Source organism: Phytophthora sojae, assembly GCF_000149755.1.
Source record: "Phytophthora sojae unplaced genomic scaffold PHYSOscaffold_40, whole genome shotgun sequence".
Classification (NCBI taxonomy): domain Eukaryota; phylum Oomycota; class Peronosporomycetes; order Peronosporales; family Peronosporaceae; genus Phytophthora; species Phytophthora sojae.
This window is the reverse complement of record NW_009258154.1, coordinates 1-17818: the sequence shown is the minus strand read 5'-3', so window position 1 is coordinate 17818 and position 17818 is coordinate 1. Positions and strand designations below refer to the sequence as shown.

Sequence of the window (17818 nt, the reverse complement as noted above, 5' to 3'; positions counted from 1 at the left end):
TGGGAACCCAGCGAGGAGGCTCAAGCCAAGATCGACCGGATGGAAGCTCGTGAGGCAGCAGCACAACAGGATGACACGGAGGTACCGGACGCCAACGCTGCACCGGATCTCGTTTTGCCTTCGACTCGTCGTCCCAAGCGCAGGGCTAGTTCAGTGTCATCTCAATCGGATTCAGCCACCACTGGATCTGGCAAGGAACGCAAGAAGTCTCGACCTGGTGATGAACGCAAGAAGTCTCCACTCGCTCGCAAGGAGATGAAAGATCTTACTCCTGAAGAGCTGACCGTGATCGAGGAACCGGGTCGAGGCATCACTTCGTGGTACCACAAGGGCATCCTGACCACTTTTGCACCCAGTACGACTTACGCCGTCTACCAGTCCGCAGGTTTCCCTGACTACGCACCGAACCACAACGGCGGGACGGGGCCACTCAAGGATCGCTTCAATGTGGACGAGTACCGGGCGATCATGGAGACCCGACCGGGCGAGCGGATGTACAAACGTCGTGTCATCAACCTCCTCTTCCACAAGCGTTACGCCTTGGGAGTGAAGGTCCACGTCGTGCTGACCAAGATCGTGAAGTTCATGAAGGACAACGCGCTGGTCATCTGGTACGCGGGACACTGGGTGACGTATCCAGAGGACTCGTCGTATGGGGTGAAGGAGAAAAAGAAACGCAAGGGTCTGCATGATCCTGTCATCAAGAAATACGCCGAGTTGATCACCGAACTTCTGAAAGCAGGAGCCCCGAAGACGATTCTGTACGAGCCGGGCATCTGGGTATATCCTGCGAAGGTCTGTCCCTGGATCCTGTTTGACAAGTCCGAGAAGAAACCGGATGGGAAGCCGTACACGATGGCCGAGCAGCTCGAAATCCTGGATCGCGAAGAACCGGCTCGCATCCAGTGGACAGGGTGGACCCTCGATAGGATCATCGCGGATCGTCCGGCGCACATCCGGAAAATGCTGCTGTCTCCCGATGAGCGTGCCAACAACTGGGTCTGCGCTGATCACCGTAGCTAGTTGCACACTCGGTGTAGCCACAAGCTAATCTCCACAATTTCATGTCATTCACGTTCATCACCTCACTTCTTCGTCTTAGTCTTATGTCATTCGGTCCGTCATTCTGTCGCTCACTCCATTCAGGGGCACAGTCACTGGTCGATTCAGTCGGTATCTTCATTTTTCCACTACTCCACTCGAATTCTCCACAAATTCAGCGTCGACGGTTCACAATCAGAATCACATTCAGTTTCAGTCAGGTCACACGTCGGCGGTCAGGATCGAGTGTTCAATCCGGTACTAGACACTGGGGTGGTCATCACCAGCCTGCATAGACTGGAACCTGGCCTTAGCACGGGCACTCTGATTGAATTCATACAGAAGCGCACCACAATTGAGCCTGGTCACTGGTAACCACTCAGGATCGTCGTATCCATTCCACTTGATCAGGTACTCGCGGAATCTCGTGGAAGTACGAGTCCGCTTGGCCCACCGGAGGTCCAGAATCTTTTCCACTTCGTACTCATCATTCTGTTCGTCCGGCTCCCAGCTGTCCTCGGGCAGCAGGGCTGCATCGAAATCGTCGTCATCACCCAGATCGAGTTCCGCGGTAGGTTGCTTCGGAAACAGAGCGCGAGGCTTGAGGCGGCTGATGTGTACCCAGGGGTTAACACGATATCCTGTGTCCTCCACCTTGAGTTTCACTCTGAAGTCATCGTGTACCTCTTCGATCCTGAACGGCCCATGCCACATGTGAGCCAGCTTGCGGCTCAATCCGGTCTGGACTTTCGGGATGTAGACCCATACCGAATCACCCTTCTCAAATCCTGTCTTCAGCCTCTCGGACAATTGTCTCCACTTGCGTGTCTGTTCTTCCAATCGTGTTCGCTTCGCTTGTCTCTGGAGGTCCTCGGCACAGGCTATTGCGTAGCTGTAGTCGCGCTGAAATTTCCGACGCCACTCGTACGCAGTGCGTTCAGGCACACTGGATGGTTTCGGTCCTAACATCGCCGACACCGTGCCTTGCGCATCCCAACCGTGTACCAGATAGAATGGAGTGTCCAATCGGGTCGCGTCGAACGAGGTGTTGAGGGCGAACATCAGTCGCTCAGCGTGATCGTCCCAGTCAGACTGGTCAGACTCAGCGATGTAAGCGCGGACGCTCCGGATGACGGTCTGCACCGAACGTTCCTGTTGGCCGTTCGCTTGAGAACGATATGCCAACGTGGCGCGCTGACGACTGCCGAGTAGCTCCCGAAACCGAGTGAAGACCTCACTCATGAAACGTGGGTCTTGATCGTGTCTGATCATCGACGACGCACCGAAATTGCGGAAGATTCGCTCTTCATAGGCCTCTGCTACATCCTGTGCCGTAGTAGACGACATGGGTTTACACATCACGTAACCAGAGAATGAATCCTGCAAAAGCAGTAGGAAGGTGTTCCCTCGTGCCAACTTGGGCATGTGCGTCACAAAATCCATCGACACAACTTCAAACGGGCGCCTGGGCTTGATGTTACCAGGTGACGGTCCAGGGTTGGGAGGTCGCCCCTTTCCACTTGCACAGTCAACGCACTCCTTCACGAAACGTTCCACGTCGGCATACGTGCCGGGCCAGTAGAACTCGGAGCGTAACCGCTCGTGGGTGCGGGTAATTCCCTGGTGTCCACCTTGAAAGTCTTCGTGAGTGTAATGCAGCAAGTCAGCATGCAGGGTTTGTGGCACCACAAGACGTGGCTCATCCTGTACGTCCCGAGGTCGATCTCGAGTAGACCGCGCGAGTCGATACAGGATGCCTCTGGCATCCAGTGCAAACAAGTCCGAGAGCTTCGCGATCTTGCGAAGCCGCCTCGGAGAGAATCGATCCAGGTCGCCACTCAGATACGCTCTGACTTCCGAAATGAACTCATCCTGATCTTGGTGTGCCTTAATCCTGCGCCACCTCTCGGCTTGGAACTCCAACGGACCCAATGGGCCACTTGACTCTGTCTGTTCCTGTGTTTTCGATCTGGTCAGGACCGCCATGACTCGAGCACAGTGAGGTAACGGAGCAGAACCGGGGTCCTGTTCGACATCGTCTGGTGACCCCACATCCGGTGCCACCACCTTCTTCGCAGCCGATCCATCTGGTGCATCCTGAACTCCCTCACTCACATCCTGCGCCACAACCACTGGCTTCATCAGCTTTTCGTGGATCTTTGACACTCGCTGCAGATGGATTCGTTCCTCCTCATCATAGACAGTCCACGTGATACCCAGCGCCAGCGTCTTGGAGGTCAGGTAGTCCGCGGCCGAATTGTATTCACGTTTCACATGAACGAGCCGAAGCGTACTGAATCGTCCTTCCAGAGTTTTGCACCGAGCCAGATGTCGTTGAAGGTTGGGTTGGTTGCAGTTAATCAGCCCTTGGACTTGTTGTATCACAATGCGAGAGTCTCCAACCACGATCAGGTCTTGAACGCCCCGATCCAGTGCCATGGTCAGTCCATTCAGTAAGCCGTGATATTCTGCATCGTTCACAGTGACATCACTCAGGATGAAACCTTGTGCATCCAGTACGCTCCAACCAGGCAGGCTCCACAGGATGCATCCGCAGCTTCCTTGGCGAGTCGACGTCTTGGCTGCTCCATCGAAGCTTAACACAATCCCCTTAAAGTCAGCGTCCAACATCTCCATGCTCACCACCGGTGGTGGCTTGACCCGCCCCTTGGCTGGAATCAGCGACTCTGCGATCCGGTCCAAGTGCTCTCGGGGGGTGATACCCGCACCGAGTATAGCGGCTAGACCGTCTTCATCTCGCTGAATTCGGCGAACTTCCAGGTCCCACTGGGAAAGAGTGACGCCCCATGGTACGCAACGTCCATCCGCTGACTTGGACTGAATCACCCATTTGAGTACCGAATAGCGGGTGTACACGATTATCGAACATCCTTCCAGGATCGTCCTGAATACATCCAGTACTCTGATGATCGTGATGACTTCCTTCTCCGCAACGTGATATCGGACTTCCGACTCATTCAGTACACGCCCCGTGAAACGGACGGGCTGAATCAGTCCGTCATGCTCTTGACCGAGGACTGCACAGGCTGCCCACTGGTTCGCGTGAGGAATGATGACGAACGGCTTGGTCCGGTCCGGATGACGTAGCAATGGGGTTGACAGGATCTTCCGCTTCAGGATCTCGAACGCTTCCTTCGCCCTCGACAAGTCCCTACCGGATCACACTTGGTCGTCGCTCAGCTCGTACAGGACTGCAGCTACCACCGGGAAATCCTCTATGAACTTGTGGTAGTAGTTCAGACTGCCGAGGAAGGACTGGACCCCCTTCAGAGTAGACGGGAATGGTAGATCCAGTACGCCCTTAGCGATCTTCGGCGTCGCCCTGAGTCCTTCTGCACTGATCTCATGAGAGAGATACGGGATCAAGCGCTTACCGAATTCACTCTTCGGTCGACTGACAGAGATGTTCCAATACCGCAACCGAAACAGTAGCGCATCCAGATCGATGCAAAGTTGATCCCACGTAGGCGCCCCATGCGCGATGTCGTCAATGTACGAGCTCCGTCCTACGACAGGGCCCATCTGCATCGGCGCCGGGATGTTACGTTGGAACACAGTCGTCTGGTCTGTCAGCGCGGGTAGACGTCGGTCAGACAGGATTTCGTCGTCCGATCCGGCGTCGCTCCCTGCGACGTTGTCCTCTTGCGGCTTCAAACCCAGATAATCCACTACGTCCTGATCCACCTGAGCTTCCTTACCAGGTGGTAGTCGAACAAAGCCCCACAGACAGTTGTTGATCATCTGCTGGTACACCAGCGGAGCATTCTTCAGACCAAATGGCATGCGTCGCCACTGGTAGTGACCGAATGGCGACACGAACGCCGAGATGAGCTTGGCTCGCTCCGTCATCCTGATCGCCCAGAAGCCGCTGGCCATGTCCAGACTCATAAACCACATCGCGCTCTCGAACCCGATTAGCAGGTCGTCAATGAGCGGGAGAGGATAGCTGGACAACTGGATGAACCCGTTCACGATCCGGTAATCAATGCACATCCGGATGTCGACCCCGTTCTTCTTCAGTACGATCACGATCGGTGACGCCAGTAGTATATACTGGAACATTTCGTGTACGTTTTTTTTTCCAACGTTTCTCACACAACCCTAGAGACCGTTCTATACCCTCTCAGATCAACAAACCTATTCCACACGCCCTTTCCACAAAACACAACCAAGCCGACTTTCCTATGTCCTCATTAAAAACAAGCATTTTTGAAGCAATTTCCAACACCAAAAATTTGCGAAGGTTCGGGGCATAGCTGAGAGACACAGAAATATCTGGATTAGAGTATTTATTTTTTTATTGTTTTCTTCATTTTGTTTATATACGTACAAAAAATTTCTATCTTGATATTTCTTTTATAGATATATACGTACGATTTTTTAAATTTATCATTTCAAATTTCTCAACCAATATATAAGAAAAAAATGGCGAAGTCTTCGGATGCATTTAATCAACTTCTGAAACTAAAGATTCCATTAAAAGCTTGGGGAGACTCTTATCGAGTTAAGATCCGTAATAAAAATGGGCGCGTTGTGTACATCAATAATATTCTCAAGCCATCTAACATCAAATTGATTTCGAGATACTATAAAATTAATGAAGATAAGATCAAAACCAACTTGTCAAACACGCGCATTAGTAAACCAACTTATAAAGCATCAAAGACCAAGTTCGTTGAATCTCATCTTTATGGAAATATCTCTCAACGGTCATTCTTTACCAAACTTGAAAATGTTTTGGCTCATCAAGACAAGGCATTTAAAGTTAATATTCAATTAGGATACAAGCTAATCGATGAACGCTTTGAAGAACCATTTGATTACGAGTATCGACCCCAATCCAATACATCTATATTCGATCAACCGATCGCAATTAACTCTAGGAAAGATATTAGATCGAAGGTTATTGATCATATTAAATCAAAAGATTTCACTACTAAAATCTCTACTCCGAGAAGCGGAGTTAAACTTCAGGAGATTAACGCTTTTAAGATCATGATCTACTACAGAAATCATTCTCTTGGTGATAGTGAAGTAGTTGTTCCGAAAGCAATAACGGATAATCGACACATTTTAAACTTTCCTAAAACAGAAAACAAATGCATGTTCCACTGTATTGCATACCATTTACAAGACGAGCCTAAGAAAGACTATCGACGTATCACAGCCGCAGTAAAACATCGATTCAAACAGTATTGTGAATTTAAGAAAATTAACTATTCTGTAGATACATATAAAGCATTTAAGCCAATTGATATCTATCAGTTCGATGACTTTGAGGAGTGTTTCAAAGTTAATATTGATGTGTTTGAAATGGATATAGAAACGTCAGAAGTGTCTAAAATAAGAGCTTCAGAAAAAAAATTCGAGACAACTATTAACATTATGGATTACAACGGACACGCAATGTATATTACTGATATTGATAAAGCTATGGCCAAATATGTTTGCCCAAAATGTGAAATGGTTTTTGGATGTGCTACTAAACTAAAGAATCATAAGAAAAATAAGTGCGAATCCTAAACATTAGAAGCTTTTCCCCCTAACCCAACACTATACCGACCAGCAGACAACAAAATCAAATCGTTATATGCCAAATATGGTTTAAAGACTCAAGACTTTTACCTTGACCATTTTATCGTATATGATTTTGAAGCAATCCTTAAACCACTCGATGGAAACAAGATTTGTAAAATCGAAGATTGCTCAAAAACGGCAATTTATGGAACTGGTAACGCAAAATCACCAACCCGTTGTCTTGAACACAAAACAAGGCCAATGATTTTAATCGAAAACAAAACAGTTCTAACAAATGAACATCAAGCTGTGAGTGTATCAATCTGCAATAGCTTGACTGGGGAAGTTAGATGTTTTATCAATGAAGATCCACATCAGCTAGTATCGGTAATGTTTGAGTACATCAATTCGATCGCTGATAAGATTATTGATTACAACAAAAACAAGTTCCAAATCCTCTACGAGAAGTTGAACAAACGCTCAGAGAAACTAGATAAGAAGACACTTACCAAAGAACGTACAGCAATCGACGAATCTGTCAGTCAAGTTCCTCTACTTGGTTTCAATTCAGGAAAATATGATATCAACTTAATCAAAAAAGAGATTTTTGATGTAATCGGCTGCGATAACCTACGAATGGTAATCAAGAATCCTGGATATATGTGTATCGCTACTGATAAGCTGAAAATGCTTGACATTAGCAATTATATTACTGCAGGAACAAGCTATGATACATACCTAAAGACATACTTAGGCAAATGCCAATGTGAAGATAAGATTCGATGCACTTGTGAGTTGTCAAAAGGCAATTTCCCTTACGAATATATCACAACATTTGATAAGCTAAACGAAACTGGATTACCTCCAAGAGAAGCATTCGACTCGAAGCTGAGAAACACGAAGATCAGTGATGATGATTATGAACGTATGAAGTTTGTTTGGAACCATTATAATATGAATACCATTAGCGACTTACTTATTTGGTATAACAACCTTGATGTAGCTCCATTTGTAAAAGCAATCAAGATTCAGCGTGAATTCTATCGAGGCTATGGATTAGACATTTTCACGGATGGCGTCTCTCTTCCGGGTCTCGCTGAAAAGATTTCATACCAAACACTTTACAAAGATTTAAAGCTACCTAACCAAACACCGGGTAAAGCATTCAAGTTTCCTAACCATCGCTATAAAGGATACAAGAAGCAAGATGCTGAATCCAATCGCGAATTTGACTTGGCAATTGATCATCTCAACCATCTATTAGCCAAGCGAAAATATATGTGTTCGTATTGCAATTGTCAATTGAATGAGTCGAACGTATCTGCTGACCGTGTCAATAACAACAAAGGCCATATCAATGGCAATATCAATATTAGTTGTATCAGTTGCAATGTAGCTCGTAAAGATATGTCAATCATTCGATTCAAAGACTACAAACTAACGGAAGCAAATGCGAATAAGCTTATCTGGTCCATTGATGAGGAACACAAAGACATTTTTTACAAAATGAAAGCAAACATTGCTGGAGGTCCATCGATAATTTTCAATCGTTACGCTGAAGCAAATGAAACATTCATCAGACATAACAAATCGAAGCTTGTGAAGAAGATAATTGGTTATGACGCCAATGCTCTATACTTATGGGCTGCAGGAAACTCGATGCCTTGTGGTCGCTTAACTACTATTGAAGCATATGATGGTATTATGGATGACATCATGAATGATAAACAATTTGGATTCCTGGAATGTGATATTGAAACTCCAGCGCATTTGAAAGAGTATTTCAGTGAGATGACACCAATTTTCAAGAACATTGAAATTAATCCTTGTGATGAATCAGTCATTGGTAGCCACATGTATGAATACAACAAGACTCAAAAAGATCGCAAGCGTACAGCATCTAGAAAACTTATTGGTAGCTATTTTGGTGAAAAGATTTTGGTCTATACACCGCTACTAAAATGGTACATTCAACACGGAATGGAAATCACCAAGACTTATTCATTCATCAAAGCATATGAGTCTCGACCATTTGAGAAGTTTATGAATGCTGTATCCGATGCTCGCCGGAAAGGTGATAAAAATCCTGATAGTAAAGTATTAGCTGAAACGATGAAGCTTGTTGGAAATAGTGGTCCATTTGGACGATCTGGCATGGATAAAACAAAGCATAAGGAAGTTAAGTATCAATCAGATGAAACTAAAATTTCTACTGCAATTGAGCATTTTAATTTCCATCACTTGGAACCAATCAGTGGAGACATTCACGAAATTACGAACAACAAGCGACGAATCCAAATGAATAATCCAATTCATATCTCAATTGCAATCTATCAACTTGCCAAACTCCGTATGCTACAATTTTACTATGATTGTATTGACTATTACTTCCATCGCTCTGACTTTCAGTATCAGGAAATGGATACCGATTCAGCCTACATTGCATTTACTGATGAACACCCATTTGAAAACCTTATCAAACCAGAACTTCGTAAGCACTATAAACTGCATCAATATGATTGGTTTCCTAGAGAGGATACTGAGGAAAATGCTGCATTCGATAGACGTGTTCCAGGTTTGTTCAAGGAAGAATGGAGAGGTAATGCTATTGTATCACTCGCAAGCAAGAACTATATTTGCTATGATGGTGATAAAGGTCATAAGCAAAAGGTGTCTGTGAAGGGTGTTCAACAATCTAATGGTAAGAATTCTGACATTCTAAACCCGAATGCATTCAAAAGCATCGTTGAAAAACGAATTACATTGTCTGCAACAAACAAAGGCTTCCGCATTGATAAACAAACGCAGAATATCATTACATACTCACAGGAGAAGGTAGGATTAAATTACTACTACGATAAGAGGAAGGTTTTGGAAGATGGTATTACAACGATTCCATTAGAAATCTAATCCCTAATATAAAGATGTCTGACTTACTACTCACCAAGCTCTACCACAACCCAAAGACTGGTTTCATATCAGCAAGCAAGCTATATCACAAAGCAAAAGCTATCGATCCAAGTATTACACTAAAACAGATAAAGGAATGGTATGCAAAACAATCTAATATACAAGAACATCAAGAAAAACGGAAGAAGGATGAATCATTCAAGATTGTTTCACACAATCCAAATAGCTGGCAAATGGACTTGGCTTTCTATAAGAACACTACATACTTAACCATTATCAATATCAATTCTCGTATTGGTTTTGCCAAGGTATTACCAAACAAGCAGGCATCATCGGTTCTTCATGCCCTAAAACAATTCGTGAAGACACACCACGTGAATATTATCACGTCTGACAATGGAAAAGAGTTTCTTAATAAACAAGTCTTGGACTTTTTCAAATCACAAAACATTGAGCACTTCAACAATGAACCAGGAGATCATAATACCCTTGGTAAAATTGAACGATTCAACCGCACAATAAAACAGAGACTCATCAAAATAAATCCAAAGAAATTGACTCAGAAGTTGCTTATGGATGTAATTGAAAACTATAATTTAACCGAGCACAGTGCAATCCACGCAACTCCAAATGAAATGAAAGGTGAGATTATCCAAAATGATCTAAAACATAACCAGCAAGTATTGGAGCAGGTATCGAGTGAATTCGAAATAGACGATAGCGTTCGATATCGACTTAAACCGAAGACATTTGGAAAGGAATCATCGAAATGGAGCAAAACAGTATATAAAGTAATTGGTATAGATGGATATCGGGTAGAAATCAAATCAAAGAACAATCATACACTTTACAAACCAGCAAGCGATTTAAAAGTTGTCCAAGCAGAACAAACCGAAGCACCTGTTGAAAAGAATCAAATCTGGGAAGTAGAAAAGCTTTTGGACCACAAGAAGGACGCAAATGGTAAAACTAAGTATCTAGTGAAATGGAAAGGATACGCAGACAGTGAAAACACCTGGGAGCCACAAGACAATCTCAGATTGATTAACAAGAACAGGATGTCAAATTTAGAGAAATTATACTTCAAATCCAAAAAATAACATCAATAATATAAAGATGACTTGTAAATTTATTACCAAAAAAGACACGCAATGCACCAGAGAAGCAAAAAAGGGTGATTACTGCACTCAGCACCATAACATCATCCAAATAAAAATGTATAAGAAGGAACTATCTATAATCCATAAGAAAAACAGAATACTGTCTGAGGAGAATAAGGAACTGCAAAAATATAAACATCAGATTAACACGATAAACGAATTTGACCTCATCAAACAACAATTGATTCAGATTAATCCTTATATGAAGTTTAAGTATCTAATTGTTGATAGACGATACCAATCTCGCTTGGAAGAAGTATTCAATGTTCCGTTTGATCAGATCGAAAAAAAATATCGAAAACTTCTATATGAAAGAAATGACTTGTGTCACCCCTACACTAGTAGATACTGGTGATTATTCAAAGTCTGAAACTTCCTCCACTCTTGCGCATAGACCGTAGCTTAGCCATCTTTGCTTTCATTTCAGGCGATCCCTTTTTACAGACGCCAACACCAGTAAGATTTTTTACTTCACCTCGAACAGCATTGACTAATCCTGGCTGTCCTGTATACGCTCCAAGAGCTTGAGCGCCTTGATCAACAACACCAGATACCAGTGGTTTAACTACAGGCCACACATTCTCTTTCAACCAAGGCCATGCTTTTTCCTTGATCCAGCTCCATAGCGACCCACCACTCAATCCAGATCCAGTAAGAGCGTCTCCGTCCATATTTAACGAAGCAGCGATTTCACCTGGTGAAAATACAATTGATACTCCTTTACCAGCTTGAGCAGCCTTTTTCCATTTTTTTGCGTTTTCTGGATGAAGTGCTAACTTCTTTGAGGAGCCTTTCACTTGAGAAGCAGTGAAAGATACTTTCAACGTCTTTAGAAACTTCTTTTTTTGAGCATCCGTGAGCTCATCACAACTGACCGAAACGTAAGAGTTCATATTTTAAATTCTTGCAAATGCTATATATTCCAGTAAATAAAGCCTATTAAAAAACTAAAATAAATGTAAAAGGCTACAACGCAAATGTCCTTGGTTTTTTAGAGCGACGCTCTGAAGCCCTAGGCGCAAGAGCAAGCTCTTTTGCCGTCAGGCTATTATTTTTCGTGGTGCCCAAGATTGCTCTCTGGGCTTCTATTATAGCTCGTTGTTGAACACCTGATCCTACAGCTTTTTTTTCGTGAAGTACAAGGTTGCTTAGAGTTTTCAATAACCTTTCTTGATTAATATGAGCAGCTGATTTAATAGATTTACCTCTAAGATTAGGATATCGCACTTTTATAATTTTCGAATTCATCTTATATTAAACAGAATCAAAAAGCTCGTCGAATCAATTTTAATTCTCTTTCCAAACGACGATTATCATTACCAAGACCACGAGCACCTTGAAGTTTATCAAATTCATGTTTTAAAATACTTCGACGTCCTTTAACGCCTGCAACACCAAAACCACTCATGGAGTCAATCGAGAGGGCTCTTTGAAATCGTTTTGGATCGACTGACTTTAGTGTAATACCCTCCGATACAAGACGGTCACCATATTTATCAACAATGTGGTTTAGAGCTCCAAGCCAATTAGCATTTTTATCAACACGACTCTTTATAGACGGACTAATTTCCTTCTGTTTCTTACTCATGATGGCTGCATATTCACCAAGGTAATATGTTTTCTTCCCAATCTTTGGCCCTTCAAGAAATACCTTCTCATCTGCTAACCAAGGGTTGTCGTTGTATAATCTGATAAGAATATCTTTCACTTGATTGTTACCATCTGAAATAACCTTGTCATTTGGATCCACTGGTTGAATATTGGTATTACTGTTTGCGAACGTATTTGATTCAGGATTTTTGAACATCGGTGATTGTTTGAATGATATGTTATTTTGCTTCAAAAATTTGATATACATATCAAGTGTCGATTCCCATGAGACTTGGCTGTTGGATTTTGCTCGATCGCCATCAAAAACTTTTAATTCACCATCAAATAGTTTTACTCGAAAACCTCCATTTACTGGAATATACCCACCGTGTTGGTTTCTTCCCTTCTTATATGGGATTGGTAATCTCGTTCCCTCAGGAAAGGTATTGTTCAACAAAATATCACGAAGCACTTCGTATGCTCCAGACTCAATGTTGAATCCAAACGGATGCGACGAACCAACGGCGGTATCTTCTGTCTCAATGTCAATAAGATTCAGTATGTAATCATACGTTGCAACCCAATCATAGTTATTTAGTGATTTGTTTGCTAACTTACCGTTATTTACATTGAAAAGTTTGCCATCTGTTCCAATATAGACGTTTTTATCTGGAGTGCCAGAATTTAGAATTGGATTGACCTTTCTTTTAATAATAGTTGGATTGATGGTGTATTGATCAATTATTTTTTCTCGGGCATTCTTTTGAAAGTTGAAATCGGTTGATTCAACTTGAGTTCCAAACTCATATGTACTTCGCGAATCATCAATATCACTTAATGAATCTTCCTCATCTCCAATGTCCTCTAAATCGTATTGACTGTCCATTGTTGTCATTTCCGGTACTGCCTGCATACCCATTGTCGTCATTGAAGGAGTTACTTGTGTTCCAATCGTTGTCATTGTTGGAGCTGCTTGCATCCCCATTGTTGTCATTGATGGAGCTGCTTGTACACCTGCTGAAGTCATTGTTGGAGCTACTTTCCTTAGCAATTGCTGAAGTTTCGAATTATCTATAGTTTGATCCAGATCAGTAGCCCATTGCGTTAGTTTGTATCGATCATTCTTAATGCGTGCTAATTGAAGCTCCTCACTGTTCTCCTCAGCGAGTTGCTTCAATTTATTTTTTCGATCGCGGAGAGATTTAAAACTTGGAAACATTAAATCGAAGATTGAGTGGCGCAAGACACGAAATCGAGATTTCTTAGTCTTACTAATTATCGAGTCTATATAATTACAATTATTGTTTTAGTTATTGAAAATAACTTGGGCTCCTATGGAGCCTTTCTATCACGAATTAATAGCATTATCAATGAATTGGGGTCTTCAAATTTAACATTGTTAAAGTCTTGATCGACGATGCTCAGAGTAATATTGCTGTATGCTCCATCGTTAATCGAGAGCCACTGATATTCAGGTGGCTGAATTGAGATCAACTGACCAATTGATGTTCCTTGAGGACTGAACGAAGTCAGAATATCAGGTGGTGTGCTAACCCGATTGTTAATAAGATTAGAACGAATTAAATAACTGCTGACGGGATTAATTTGTGGAGAGATATTGCTCAAAAATACTTGATTTGTTGTTTGAATACTTGATGGGTACGTTGCTGGACTGAATCCAATCACATTTGAAAATCCGTTGTTTGAAACAGTGATTCGAGGAGTATTAGTAGCGGTTGGTAATCCAGTTCCGGTTAATGAGTATAAACCAGTCGATGGACGTGAATATCCACTTGGAACAGAAGTTGGTGTTGCTAAGCAAGTAATTTCGCATGAATAATACGTTGCGTTTTCTCTCATAGCGATATACACAACGTTATTACCTTGAGAATCAATCAAGTATGCACCAATGCTAACTAACTGAGACTGAATGTAGTTTGATATATCTGCATACGAATAGTACCCATTCGGAAGCGTGATCGAAACAGTTTGATAAGTAGCTGCGGTTGGAACTAAAACGCTGAACGTGTTGTTGCTGTATAAACTTCCATTAATGTTGAATTGAGAGTTGTAAATCTGCAGGCTCGACAGAGCAAATTCTTGATTTTTGAAATTCACGCTTGATCCAGTAAAGTTGAATCTGAATGTATTATTCAAGCCATTGGAAACAATGTTATTACGATTAAAAATGATAGTGCTCGTCATCGTTCTAATATTCGATCTGTAGGAATTGAAGATTGCAGAGTAAACTTTGTTTACGGTTATATTCGATGAGAGAAATTAATTAAAAACTTCACCTTTGAAATTCTTCCGAATTCGTTGCTTTACAGAGTCTATAAACAACATCTGTCCCTTTTCAGATGTTGCTTGTTTGTAATACCTGTAGATATCATCTTCACTTACTCCAGGTAGATTGAAATCTTTCAAAATTAGCTGTAGATCGCGTTTTGAATTTGCTTTTAGAATAGCAATGTATTCAGAATTCAATCTAATCATCTTGTCAGTAGCAAAATAGCTATGAGCTATGAAGATTGTTGAAAGTCCTTTGTGTCTTCCTCGAGTAAAGAAATGACTGAATAAATCTCTCTGTAGCTTTTTATCGTTGGAATAATCATCAATAATAACAAGTTGTAAAGCATTTGGAATCTCTTTGATAGCATCAACACTTGGAGGGGCATCGGGATCATAAAACGTTACAAAACCTTGTAGTTTCTCTTTGATGTAATCGTATAACTCTTGGTCAGGATTGCGTGCTATGACATGAAGGTGACTATAGACGTGTGGAGACTCTTTAAGTATATGAAAAGCTAGATTTGATTTACCAGAGAAGCTTGGGCCTAAAACTATCATTCGGAAAAGCTTCTGGATACCAAGCTTTTCGTTTACTCCAAACGATTTCTTCTTAAACTCCTTTGGGAGCATTCCACCAAAATCAGGAATTGAACTCATCTTGTATGACAAATCTATCTGTTATATTATATAAAGGATCGTTTTACAAAATGCTACCACCTAATTATATTCCATCCTTATACAATCCATCAGACTATATCGGCTTATTGGATTACTTGACTATTAGTATTGGCGATTTGCGATATAACAAAAGAAATGGGGTGAATTACACTTCGGATTTGTACATCACTGGAAATATCTATCAAAATGGAACAATGATTGATTTGAGTGTGCTGTCAGGTATTACACCAGGAACAGCTTCCGCTGGGAAATTGATTGCGGTTGACTCTAACAGAGACATCGCGAACATTAATAATCTCTCAGCATCACAATTAACAGGAACGCTTCAAACACCTGCACAACCTAACATTACATCATTGGGAACAATTTCATCAACACTCACTATTAGTGGATCTACTCCTATAACTTGTAATAACTCCCTGTCCAGTAGCACATGCTCATTATCTGTTGATTCTGTATCTGGAGATCAGACATTTGGCAGTACAACAGCGAATAAGTTTCATTTGAGAACAAATGGGAATAGAAAAATAACGATAGGATCCACTGGATTAGTAGGCATTAATAATACATCTCCAGCTAAACAATTAGATATTATCGGATCGACAGCATTAACAAACTCATTGTATCAAATCACTGATGGAACAGTAATTTATCAGCAGTGGTTCGATGGGACTCAATGTTGTCTCCAAACGTTTTCAAATCATCCATTGACTTTTGCATCAAATAATGGATCTGTGCAAATGTCAATATTAACGAATGGAAATGTAGCTGTTAATAACACATTGACAGCTACGAATATATCCGCTTCAACTTTATATGGAACCCTTCAAACAGCTGCTCAGCCCAATATTACATCGATTGGAACTTTAGCGACTCTTACGGCTACATCAATTACTGGAACACTTCAAACAGCTGCTCAGCCAAATATTACCTCAGTTGGAACTTTAACATCATTGAATACGACAGGATTAATAACCGCTACTTTAACTGCTAATGGGCAATCGTTTAGATCTATAAATGGTACTTCAACATGTGCTCTGTTTCATTTTAACAATGGGGATGCTTATTTTGGAACATCTACAGCAAACAATTTAGTCTTTCAAACAAGTAATACAGGAAGAATGACAATTAGTTCATCAGGTGCAGTATCTGGAATTTCATCGCTAAGTGCTACAACATTAACCGGAACTCTGTCTACAGCTGCACAACCAAACATTGCTTCCACTGGAGATTTAACATTACCGAGTTCGCTCGCGATAACGAATGGAACGACTCCACTTTCAATCAGTAATACAACCTCAACGAGTACCTTTCGCTTAACCATTCAAAATAGTGGTGGTGCTCAAGATATTGGCTCTTTTACAAGCCATAGTTTCTTTTTAAATTCAAACAATACAAGACGATTACAATGCGATACTTCTGGTAATGTAGATATTTTAAATCATAATGCATCTACTATTGGATTAAAGCTTGGTGGAACATTAATTACATCGTCGGCTACTGAATTAAACTTTTTATCTGGAGCGACCGCTGGGACGGCAATTGCAAGTAAAGCTCTTGTGGTTGATTCAAACAGAAACATCACGAATATTGCAAAAGTAAATTTAACGAGCTCTGATGCTACAACGACTACCGGAACTACTAATGCAAGTGCTTTTGGATTAAATATACTGGCTACAACTAATGCAAATGGTCAATATAACGCTGCAGGAATAGCTTTTAGAAACGCTCTTAGCGATGGCATGCCTCATGGAGTAATTTTATGTCAAAGAACAGCAGCTGCGGCTGGCGATCTAGTGTTTCTGACTCAATCAGCGACCAATAATTTATCAGAGACTTTACGTTGTTTATCAACTGGAGCTATTGCTGTTAATGCTACAGCCAACGCTGGAATTACTTGTTTTGGTTCCGCAAACTATGTTGATGGTTCATACCAGAAAGTATTAGATTTGCAATCAAACAATGTGTCTCCAATAGATTTTTGTATTGAAATTAACTCTGGAGCAAATACAACTACCACAAATGCTACTTGGATGGGCAATTTGACTAATAATGACTTGCGATTCGGAGTCAATAACTCAACTAAAATGATTCTTGATACAAATGGACGACTGGGAATAGGTACAACAACACCAAGTACAACTCTACACGTTAGTGGAACCATTTCGAATACATTTAATGTTGGTGGTCAGTTATATGCCCAAGGAACAAGCACAGCTTATACAACAAGTCAATTGGGTCCAGTTACAGTTAGCGTTGCTGCTATGTTTGGTGGTCCTATTCAATGTTCGTCGATTTATTGTACATCGGATCGTAGATGTAAGGACATTATCGACCAATTAGACACTGATTATTGCGATAAATTCTATGATCTAAATGTTTATGAATACAAATACAAAGGGTCAGATGAAACAATTCCAAAAATTGGTTTCATTAGTCAAGATTTGTATGCAGCTGGATACATAAAATTACTCTCAATGACACCAAATGAAAATCTGAAGAAAGTGGATGAAAACGACATTGAAGGATATCAGATGAACATTGATTATAGTAAAATTACAGCGATCAACTTCTGTATGATAAAAAAATTACTCAATCGTGTGAAGCAG

General features: G+C 41.7%; 9 protein-coding genes across 9 annotated transcripts; 5 read left to right on the top strand and 4 right to left on the bottom strand.

The window, feature by feature from the left end:
• Nucleotides 1-39: 39 nt before the first annotated feature.
• On the top strand, nt 40-1023 carry PHYSODRAFT_343286 (hypothetical protein; the record flags this gene model as incomplete). Its single annotated transcript, XM_009541845.1, has 1 exon — nt 40-1023. One exon carries the CDS (start codon nt 40-42, stop codon nt 1021-1023), a length of 984 nt encoding a protein of 327 aa, XP_009540140.1.
• A 5946-nt stretch (nt 1024-6969) lies between these two features.
• PHYSODRAFT_536466 (hypothetical protein) lies at nt 6970-8460 on the top strand (the record flags this gene model as incomplete). The annotated part of the gene is made up of 2 exons (XM_009541844.1): nt 6970-7656; nt 7891-8460. Coding segments are annotated over 2 exons (1257 nt in total), but the record flags the coding sequence as incomplete, so codon positions are not given.
• Nucleotides 8461-10605: 2145 nt separating this feature from the next.
• On the top strand, nt 10606-11004 carry PHYSODRAFT_536480 (hypothetical protein; the record flags this gene model as incomplete). The annotated part of the gene is made up of 1 exon (XM_009541843.1): nt 10606-11004. One exon carries the CDS (start codon nt 10606-10608, stop codon nt 11002-11004), a length of 399 nt encoding a protein of 132 aa, XP_009540138.1.
• Nucleotides 11005-11008: 4 nt separating this feature from the next.
• On the bottom strand, nt 11009-11542 carry PHYSODRAFT_536469 (hypothetical protein; the record flags this gene model as incomplete). The annotated part of the gene is made up of 2 exons (XM_009541842.1): nt 11009-11386; nt 11447-11542. 2 exons carry the CDS (start codon nt 11540-11542, stop codon nt 11009-11011), a joined length of 474 nt encoding a protein of 157 aa, XP_009540137.1.
• Nucleotides 11543-11913: 371 nt separating this feature from the next.
• Nucleotides 11914-13266, bottom strand: PHYSODRAFT_536478 (hypothetical protein; the record flags this gene model as incomplete). Its single annotated transcript, XM_009541841.1, has 3 exons — nt 11914-12337; nt 12455-12530; nt 12579-13266. 3 exons carry the CDS (start codon nt 13264-13266, stop codon nt 11914-11916), a joined length of 1188 nt encoding a protein of 395 aa, XP_009540136.1.
• Nucleotides 13267-13571: 305 nt separating this feature from the next.
• Nucleotides 13572-14444, bottom strand: PHYSODRAFT_536473 (hypothetical protein; the record flags this gene model as incomplete). The annotated part of the gene is made up of 1 exon (XM_009541840.1): nt 13572-14444. One exon carries the CDS (start codon nt 14442-14444, stop codon nt 13572-13574), a length of 873 nt encoding a protein of 290 aa, XP_009540135.1.
• A 75-nt stretch (nt 14445-14519) lies between these two features.
• On the bottom strand, nt 14520-15188 carry PHYSODRAFT_536487 (hypothetical protein; the record flags this gene model as incomplete). Its single annotated transcript, XM_009541839.1, has 1 exon — nt 14520-15188. The coding sequence occupies one exon, from the start codon at nt 15186-15188 to the stop codon at nt 14520-14522; it is 669 nt and encodes a 222-aa protein (XP_009540134.1).
• Nucleotides 15189-15238: 50 nt separating this feature from the next.
• On the top strand, nt 15239-16334 carry PHYSODRAFT_536482 (hypothetical protein; the record flags this gene model as incomplete). The annotated part of the gene is made up of 3 exons (XM_009541838.1): nt 15239-16144; nt 16219-16248; nt 16305-16334. 3 exons carry the CDS (start codon nt 15239-15241, stop codon nt 16332-16334), a joined length of 966 nt encoding a protein of 321 aa, XP_009540133.1.
• A 962-nt stretch (nt 16335-17296) lies between these two features.
• Nucleotides 17297-17818, top strand: PHYSODRAFT_455044 (hypothetical protein; the record flags this gene model as incomplete). Its single annotated transcript, XM_009541837.1, has 2 exons — nt 17297-17645; nt 17736-17818. Coding segments are annotated over 2 exons (432 nt in total), but the record flags the coding sequence as incomplete, so codon positions are not given.